We start from the raw sequence: 10499 nt of genomic DNA on the forward strand, positions 1-10499 counted from the left end.
CCACAGTCGTGACAATTTAATTTCTTTGAGTGACAAGAGAGTTGTATCAAGGGTGAGCGCTAGATGTGGTGTATTTACATAAGAACATAAGAGTAGCCATCCTGGGTCAGACCAATGGTCCATCTACCCCAATATCCTGTTTCCAACAGTGGCCAAGCCAGGTCACCAGTACCTGGCAGAAACCCAAATCGTGGCAATGTGCCATGCTGTAATTCCCAGGGCAATACACAAAGGAAGTAGGAACGTAGGAGAGCTAGACACACCTCAGGATCAATAAAGTTAAATATTTATTACTCTGGTGTATATTTAAAAAATATAGAATAAACATAAAATCACTACACAAAAATCAATGTGTGTAAAACAATACACAATAAAATAATATCAGTGCTAAAAATCAGCATTGCACAATGAATGTAAAATCAGTGCTCTAGACTCGACACGGCACCATGTTCCATGAATGAGCACTCACGCTACAGCTCACACATTTGGAGTACTTGTCTTTTTGCATAGTACATCGATTCATGTATGCACGGTCTTTTTAAAGACCCTTTTGCCTTTTTCACCCAGCATTACCATTTGACACCATTTACTCATTGTCAGACTCCTGAGACAGGCATTCATGGTGTAATGCTGATTTTTAAGCACTGATATTATTATATTGTGTTTTGTTTTACACACATAGATTGTTATGTAGTGATTTTAAGTTTATTCTGTATTTTTGTATATACACCAGAATAATAAATATTTAACTTTATTAATCCTGAGGTGTGTGTAGCCCTTCTAAGTTCCCACTTCCTTTGTGTATTGCTGTTTGTCTCATGGGACTTTGTCGTTTGGTTATCTGTGGTTTACAAATCCCAGGACAAGCAGTTACTTCCCCATGTCTGTCTCAATAGCAGACTATGGACTTTTCCTCCAGGAACTTGTCCAAACCTTTTTTAAACCCAGATACACTAACCACTGTCATCACATCTTTTGGCAAAGAGTTCCAGAGCTTAACTATTTATTGAGTGAAAAACTATTTCCTCCTATTTGTTTAAAAGTATTTCCATGTAACTTCCTTGAGTGTTCCCTAGTCTTTGTACTTTTGGAGTGAGTAAAAAATCACTTTACTTCTACTCGTTCTATACCGCTCAGAATTTACTTCTACTCGTTCTATACCACTCAGAATTTTGTAGACCTCAATCATATCTCCCCTTATCCGTATCTTTTCCAAGCTGAAGATCCCTAACCTTGTTAGCCTTTCCTCATACGAGAAGAATTCCATCCCCTTTATCATTTTGGTTCATGCTTTTTGAACATTTTCTAATTCCACTATATCTTTTTTGAGATACAGCGACAGAACTGAACACAGTACTTAAGGTGCAGTCGCACCATGAAGTGATAGATGCATTATAGCATTTTCAGTCTTATTCACCATCCCTTTCGTAATAATTCCTAGCATCTTGTTTGTTTGTTTGTTTGTTTGTTGGCTTCCGCCACACACTAAGCAGAAGATTTCAGCATATTATCTACAATGACACTTAGATCTTTTTCTTGAGAGTTGACCCCCCCCCCCCCCCAAGGTGAAACCTTTCTTTAGGTAACTGTGATTCGGATTATTCTTTCTAATGTGCATCACCTTGCATTTGTCCACATTAAATTTCATCTGCCATTTGGATGCCCAGTCTTCTAATTTCATAAGGTCTTCCTGCAATATTTCACAGTCCGCATGTGTTTTAACAACCTTGAATAGTTTTTTGTCATCTGCAAGTTTAATCACCTCACTCGTCATTCTGATTTCCATATCATTTATAAATATCTTAAATAGCACCGGTCTCAGTACTGATCCCTGTAGCACTCCACTGTTCACCCTCCTCCTCTGAGAGAAATGACAATTTAATCCTTCCCTCTCTTTCCTATCCAATAACCAATCCCTAATCCACACCAGAACCTTGCCTCCTATCTCATGACTCTAATTTTCTCAGGAGTCTCTCTTGAGGAACTTTATCAAAAACATTCTGAAAATCTAGATACACTATATAAACCAGCTCACCTTTATCCACATGTTTATTCACGCCTTCAAAGAAATGAAGCAAATTGGTGAGGCAAGGCTTCCATTGGCTGAACCCAGTTCTGACTCTGCCCCATAAAACCATGTTCATCTATATGTTCTGTAATTTTATTCTTTATAATAGTTTCCACTATTTTTCCCAGCACTGACATCAGGCTTACCGGTCTGTAATTTCCCTGATCACCCCTGGAACCCTTTTAAAAAAAAATCGGTGTCACATTAGTCACCCTCCAATCTTCAGGTACTATGGACGATTTTAATGACAGGTTACATATTACTAACAGCAGATCAGCAATTTTATGCTTGAGTTCTTTGAGTACCCTTGGATGTATGCCATCCGGTCCAGGTGATTTACTACTCTGTCAATTTGGCTGAGTACATCTTCTAAGTTCATCAAGATTTCTTTCAGTTCCTACTTGAAAAACATTTCCAGTACAGGCAGATCTCTTACATCTTCTTCCGTAAAGAATTCATTCAGTTTCTCCACTATGGCCTTGTCCTTCCTGAATGTCCCTTTTGCTCCTTCTTAATCTAAGCATCTGACTTGCCAGTTCTTCTGGTTTCTTCTTATTTTCTTCATTTGGGTCCTTTTTCCATTCTTTGAAGGACAATCTTTTGGCTATAATATCCTCTTTTACTTCACCTTTTAACCATGCTGTCGTTTTCTCTTCTTTCCAACTTTGCAAATATGTGGAATGCATCTGGTCTGGGCTTCCATTATGGTATTTTTGAATAGCATCCATGCCTGATTTAGTGTTCTAACCTTAGCAGCTGATCCTTTTAGTTTCTTTTTAACCCATTGTCCTCATTTTATTATAGTCGCCCTTTTGAAAATTAAATGCAAGCTACAGTAGATTTCCTTTGCAGGTTTAGCCCAGAGACGAGCTCAGATTTGATCATGTTATGATCACTGTTTCCCAGGGGACCCATCATCGCCACCTCTTGTACTTTGCCCTGCATGCCACCAAGGACCAGATCCAAAATGGCTCCCCCTCTTGTCGGTTCCTGGACCAGTTGCTCCAAGAAGCAGTCATTTACACCTAGAAATTTTATCTCCCTGGCTCTCCCTGATGTAACATTTATCCAGTCAATATAGGTGTAATTGAAATCACCCATTATTATAGTGTTGCCCAATTTGCCAGCTTTCCTAATCTCTGTAAACATTTCTTCATCTATCTGTTCTGGCCCGGCGGATGGTAGTACAGCCCTACAAGAATACTCTTTCCCTTCACGCATGGAATTTCTATCCATAATGATTCCATATTGCTATCTGTTTATGTGGAATGTTCATTTTATTTGACTCAATTCCCTCTTTAACATATAGCACAACCCCCTCTCCAATTTGATCCTCTCTATCATTGCGATGCAATTTGTACCCTGTTAACACAGTGTCCCATTGATTGTCCTCTTTCCACCAAGTCTCTGAGATGCCTATAATCTACCCCATCATTTAGTGCTATATAACTCTCCCATCTTATTTTTTAGGCTTCTAGCATTTGTATACAGGCACTTCAAATTGTGTTTTTTCCTTGCATCCACAAGCTGCTTAGAAGTTGAAGGGGATAATGTACATCCTTTATCCTGCTCTCTCATTAAGCACATCTGGCTTGCTTTCAGCATTGTTGAAACCTCTCTACTGGGATTCCCTAAATGTCCTGTTTCAATAGTATCCTTAGAGGATACTCCACATCGAACCATGTGCTCCTGGGCGACTGTCGGCACCCCCCCCCCCCCCCCCCCCCGTCCCCCGTCCCAATTCTAATTTAAGAGCTGCTGTATCTCCTTTTTATAAGTTAGCGCTAGCAGGTTGGTTACATCCTGGTTAAGGTGGAGCTCATCCTTTTGGAACAGTCTCCCCTTTCCCAGAATGTTCTCAGTTCCTAACAAATCTAAATCCCTCATTCTTGCACCATCGTCTCAACCACACATTGAGACTTCGGAGCTCTGCCTGCCTTTTGGGTCCTGCGCGTGGAACGGGGGAGCATTTCTGAAAATACTGCCCTGGAGGATCTGGACTTCAGCTTTCTACCTAAGAGCCTAAATTTGGATTTCAGAACTTCCCTCCCACATTTTCCTATGTCATTGGTACCCACATGTACCAAGACAGCTGGCTCTTCCCCAGCACTCTTTAAGATCTTGTCTAGGTGACTGATGCGTGAGGTCCGCCACCTTTGCAACAGGCAGGCAATTGACACTGTTCCACACAGACAACTAATAAATAAACTGAGTGTCTGGGTTAAGAACTGGTTGGGTGGAAGGCGATGGAGGATAATGGTAAATGAAGCTCATTCTGAGGAAAAGGATGTTACCAGTGGTGTGCCATGAGGTTCAGTTCTTGGGCCGGTTCTTTTTAACATTTTTTGTAAGCGATATTGTTGCCTCTTTGCAGATGATACCAAAATCTGCAATAGGGTAGACACCCCTGGTGGTGTTGATAAGGACATAGCGAAGCTATAGGAATGGTCTGGTAATTGGCAGCTTAGATTGAATTCTAAAAAATGCAGCGACTGGTACAGTTTAGAAGGTGAAGAACTTTTGTGCATTAAAGAGGAGAAGGATTTGGATGTGATCATATATGATGATCTCAAGGTGACCAAACAAAAAAGGCGATGGTGAAAGCTAGAAGGATGCTTGGGTGTATAGGGAGAAGAATGTCTAGTAGGAAAAAGGCGGTGATCTTGCCCCTGTATAAGACTCTGGTAAGACTTTTATATTTAAAATTTTGTATGCAAATCTGGAGACCGCATCCTCAAAAAGATATAAACAGGATGGAGTCAGTCCAGAAGGTAGCAACTAAAATGGTCAGTGGTCTTTGTCATAAAGCGTATAGGGACAGACTTAAAATCTCAATATGTATACTTTGGAAGAAAGATGGGAGAGGGGAGACATAATAGAGACATTTAAATATCTACACATAGGAGGCAAATCTTTCAATTGAAAGGAAGCTCTGGAATGAAGGGCCGAAGATGAAAGGGGATCGACTCGGAAGTAACCTGAGGAAATACTTCTTCACAGAGAGGGTGGTAAATTTGTGAAACTGCCTTCTGGTGGAATTGGTAGACGACGAAAACAGTATCTGAACTCAAGAGAGGTTGGGGACAAGTACATAAGATCCCTAAGGGAATGATAGGTAGTGATAGGGAATGTAGATTTCATGGATAGGCCATATGGCCTTTATCTACATTTTTCTGTGTTTCACGTCTGTGACCTTTTTTAACTTACTAATTTATTTATTTATTTTTCTCCCTAATTTCTTGTAGCTGCCCCTCTTTAATTGGGGTGTAATATGGCATATCATCCTTTTTATAATTGTATATTCTGTAATTTAAATGTCCTTTTCTGGCCTGTATTTCTGTAACAAGTGGATTTCTTGTGATGTATCTTGGAAATTTCATAAAGACATAGTTTTAAAATAATGTTAGAGCCAAAAGAAAATATTTTTAAAAAAATAGAAAAAGGACCTGAATGAAGAAATCAGGAAGTAGCATAAGCACTGGCAAGTTAGATGCAAAGTATTGGTTAGGAAGGCTAAAAGAATTTGAAAAAACTCTTGCAAGAGATGCAAAAATTCATTGTAAATACTTTTTCAGATACATTAGAAACAGAAAGCATGTGAGTGAGTCAGTTGGACAGTTAGATCATCAAAAAGTAGAAAGGGCGCTCAGGGAAGACAAGGCCATTAGCAGAGGGTCTAAATTAAGTCTGTACTGAGGAAGATGTGAAAGAGCTACCCATATCAGAAATGGTATTTAAAGGTGACGATACAGAGGAACTGAAACAAATCTCATTCATCCTGGAAGATTTAATAAGCCAAATCAACAATCTAAAGAGCAGCAAATCACCTGGATTAGATGGTATACACCCCCACAGTAATTTAAAAAAAATGAAATTGCAAATTGTTAATCTGTGATTTTAAACCAATGAGGTTTACATTTGGGAAGAAAATTTGATGTGCATCAATTGATGTAAGTATCAAGTACTAAAGCGGCCTGATGGATGAATAAAGGATTTTTAATTCCGAAACAGATATATATAATTTGTGTGTGTGTGTGCCTGTGTATATATACACACACACACACATGCATGCATTAAAAAGAAGAAACCTATGGAACTCTGTTTCTGAATTAAAAATCCTTTATTCATACATTAGACATTCCTTATTCATACATCAAATGACCTGACATATATAAAGGCTTTATGTGTGTAGCCTTTATATTTAAAATCATTTTTATTAAGTGCATTAATAGAGTGCACTTATGTTTTTTAAAATACACCCCTACATTGTAATTTTGTCCCTGGGAATGAGTATATATAAAACATGTAGAAGTAGACTTTCCATGCAGAGAATGCTTTATAAAATTAAACCCCTAATTGATCAGTGAATATAGCAAGAACAATACTGTGACAAGTGAAATTCAAGTAGGCTTGGTCAAGTTTCTTTTGGACCCTGTACCCAGAATTTAGACCCCATCATCTTCATTCTTTTCAACATCCTCTATCATAGGCGGTCGGTGGCCCAACTGTTTGGGGAGGCTAAAGGGGGTGGGGTTAGGGGTGGGACCAGGGGTGGAGCTTAAATCCATAATTGTCTGATCACACACAGAAAAAAAAATAAATAAAAATAAATGTCACAATTAATACCTTTTATTAAATTTAGATATTAGTTATGTATCATATGTCAAAGAATAAAGTGGTTGCTCAAAGCATATACTAACCACAATCGCTTAACTCCAAAACACTATGCACAACTTTGTGCAAACACACACTCTGAACCTTACTGTACCATAAATATTACACTGGGCAGAACCTAATACACCACCCATACGGAAAATGCAGACCGTCAACAATATTGAAACAAGGGATCATAATATCACAATTCTCATGTAGAGCCACAAAACATCCTAATTCATGTTTAATGTGGGATAAAATGTCATAAATAAGTAAATAAACTTTTAATGTTGAACACCTAATTCTCAAAGTGGACATATTCCAAACAGTATAATGAAAATAAAATGATCTTTTCTACCTTTGTTGTCTGGTGACTTTGTTTTTCTGATTGTGCTGGCCCAGTATCCGATTCTGCTGCTATCTGTCTTCTTAACTCCGTTTCCAGGGCTTCCTTTCCATTTATTTGTTTACTTTCTGCCTTTCTTCTTCATTTCTTGTCCTACATCCATAAGTAAAAGCTGGGTCCTCCGCAAACTTGACTGTCCAGTGGATCCAGCTTTTGCCTATTTTCTTCATCCATGTGCAGTTTTTCTACTCTCTTCCTTTTCCGTCATCTCATCTCCTTCCTCACTCCTCCCTCCCCCTCCATGTCCAGCAACCCTCCTCTCCCCTCCCCTCCATCCACCCATGTCCAGCAACTCTCCTCTCCCCTGCCCTCTCCTCTCCCCTTCATCCACCATGTCCCGCAACCCTCCTCTCCCCTGCCCTCTCCTCTCCCCTTCATCCACCATGTGCAGCAACCCTCCTCTCCCCTTCCCTCCATCCACCCATGTCCAGCAACCCTCCTCTCCCCTTCCCTCCATCCACCTATGTCCAGCAACTCTCCTCTCCCCTTCTTCCACCATGTGCAGCAACCCTCCTCTCCTCTCCCGTCTGCCCTCGTTTCCTTCCTGCCCCCCCCCCCCCCCCCGGCCGTACCTTTAAATATTATATTTTTGCTGGAGTCGCGGGCAGCGCCGGCATGGAAGGCATCAGCAGGCTCATCGCGGTGCCAGCAGCCTTCCCTCGCAAGTCGGATGATGGCTCCGCCCTCTTCTGACGTATTTCCTGTTTCTACGAGGACGGAGCCATCATCCGACTTGCGAGGGAAGGCTTCTGGCACCGCGATGAGCCTGCTGATGCCTTCAATGCCGGCGCTGCCCGCGACTCCAGCAAAAATATAATATTTAAAGGTACGGGGGCGGCGGCAGGGCAGTAGCGGGCTGGGGAGGATTAGCCTCCCCAAGCCTCTTATACGGGGCGCCTATGTCCTCTATATTTGTCATGTATGCCTGAATTCAGTCATGACTCTGTTCTATTAATTAATCTGTCTTAGGTCAGTGCTTTGCTACTTGCACAGTCTGTCTGTTGTTTGCCTCAGTGTATTATCTATTTCTCTCTCTTACAGGGATCACATCCATGGCTGCCTCTGGATCACCCATCATCTCTTCTCCAAATGCTCTGGGAGCACCAGTTCCTGTCACCCCATCAGGACAGACCTAAACTCTTCTTGCAGCATCACTGCAGTGAGGACATGTGCAGCCTCTGACCTCCAGTCTGAGGGCCAACCACCATGTCAGACCTATGCACCATCCTGAGCACCTCTTCCTGTGACAGCACCTCAGTGAGGAAATTTGCAGTCTCGGACTCAGAGGCTCATCACCACTGCTGCTCTAAGCACCTCTCCTCCCAGTGCTGTCCTTTGATTTTTTCCTGATGATCTGTCCACTGAGGATGTACGTATCTTCCTTTCAGCAGTCTCAGAGGGCCACTGCAGCCCAGTGTCCTAAGCAGCCATCTCCTGTAACATGTCATTGACATAGAGAATGCCTGAGAATTGTCATCAGTGCTGGACTGTAAAGTCATGTTGGAGCTGCTCTTGGACTCCGTATCATGCCTCAAGACACAGATTGCACCCTAGAACACACATTTTTTTTATTTTTATTGCATATATAACATAGAAAATGTACCAAAAAATTACATTTAGATTTTCCTTTCTTTCCATCCAATAAATTTATTGAACACACACACGTACATATAGATAGATACATACACATGTATGTGAGGGGCGCTGAATAAATCAATAAATTCACTTTATTGATGACCCCTCACATGATGAATCTGAATTTATAGACATACATTTGTGTATATCTATTTATATCTATATATCCATAGCATATACACACATATACAGAAATGTGGTATGGATACAGACGAGAAAACCAAACAATTGTCTGTAGTGTCTGTGTCAGAAATCAAAGTTTAGCTGTGTTCTTTCATAATGGCAGTGTTTAGAAATTCAGCTACAATGTAGAAATTTAAAATGGGCAATAAAATGTATTTTATATGTCCTGAAAAGAACAGTGTTGCCCAAAACCGTTTCCTTTGTGTGTGTGATGGGCTATATGAGGGGAGAGGTGTGGGTGTGTGTTTGTGTGTGTGTGTGTAAAGAAAGATATGGGGAAGCTATAGTTTACTGTATTGTGAACAATTACCGAGCCTTTCTAGAAGAAAATACTTGTCATTACAGAAAGTATGAAGGGGCATGATTGAACCAAGAATAAATGTAGTGCTTCTCTGTTATAGATCAAATTGTTATTTGTACAGCATCATTTATAGTTTCACATTTATTTGATACACTGCCAATCAAAAAGAATATGTAAGTGGTTTGTAAACTCATTTTACTTTAAAACACTTATTGGTGATAAATAAATCGTAGAAAACTGAGTGCAGTCATAATACAGCACAAACATACAGAACTAAAAAAAAAATAATCACCAAATCATTATGGCATAACAATCCTTCCCCCATCCTACGCACAACAATTTATAAACTCATTTTAAAAAATGGGAGAAGACACGATAGGTTGCCTGGTTTATGATCAGTATCCAGTGTACAAAAAGGGATGAGCTAGGAAAGATGAGCTTTCAGGACCACAGGGAGTCCTTTCACATTTGAACACAGTGAGGGAAAAATTAGTTAATGTCTATGTTACAAATGTTACAGTTCTGACATTAACTTACAGTGCTTTGGTTATATCAAGCAGCCTTTTAATATACATCTTTAAAAGTTTGCAGTCATTTTTCTCTAATTTTTGGACGTTGATTGTTCTTTTCTCTTAGTCTGTAAGAACAAAACTTTTACATCAACAGGATATGACTGCAGACTCCCACAGTAAAGGTCATCAACAGTAGTAATGTCTGTACAGGTAGAAAAATATTCAGGACAATATTCATCCCAGAGCGGTCGATGTTTTGAAACACTGACTTAAATGGGCTGAATTAGAACTAGATATTCAGTGCTGGTACCCCATTAACTAATCAGGCATAGTTAGCTCTGTATTTTATGTAGTCCTACTTGCCTGGTAGTTATTCATGCCACGGCACTGAATATCAGTGATGGCTGGGTAACTTCTGGGCCTACTGTGACTTTACTGCTGGCACTAACTGGAGACTGCCATGACATTCAGAGCTAATATTTAGTGGCGATATGTGGTTACCAGCCAGCGTGAGGTAATCGGGCAGGAGCTTCTTCTGCCTGGTTAAATGTATTTATTATTTATTTATTAGGATTTATTTACCACCTTTTTGAAGGAATTCACTCAAGGCTGTTTACAGTAAGAATAAATCAAACATAAGCAATAGACAATTACAGCAGTAAAAATATTCAAATAACAATACAAAGTATGGCATAGTATACTACTTACAATTTTAATAGCATAGGGTATAAGTAAAGATGG

At 40.0% G+C, this 10499-nt stretch overlaps 1 protein-coding gene across 2 annotated transcripts in view; it reads left to right on the forward strand.

Moving 5' to 3' along the window:
- The window catches only part of LOC115481564 (casein kinase II subunit alpha-like), a 203073-nt gene extending 193796 nt beyond the window's left edge, over positions 1-9277 (forward strand). The window contains exon 13 of one of the 2 annotated variants that reach the window (XM_030220817.1): positions 8169-9277. In XM_030220817.1, the coding sequence (XP_030076677.1) occupies positions 8169-8263 (95 nt within the window). In that variant the 3' untranslated portion in view covers positions 8264-9277. The remainder of the gene's footprint in view (positions 1-8168) is intronic. The other variant, XM_030220808.1, reaches the window with a different exon arrangement.
- The last annotated feature ends 1222 nt before the right edge of the window (positions 9278-10499 follow it).

The sequence above is a fragment of the Microcaecilia unicolor genome, chromosome 1 (genome assembly GCF_901765095.1).
Source record: "Microcaecilia unicolor chromosome 1, aMicUni1.1, whole genome shotgun sequence".
NCBI classification, from domain to species: domain Eukaryota; kingdom Metazoa; phylum Chordata; class Amphibia; order Gymnophiona; family Siphonopidae; genus Microcaecilia; species Microcaecilia unicolor.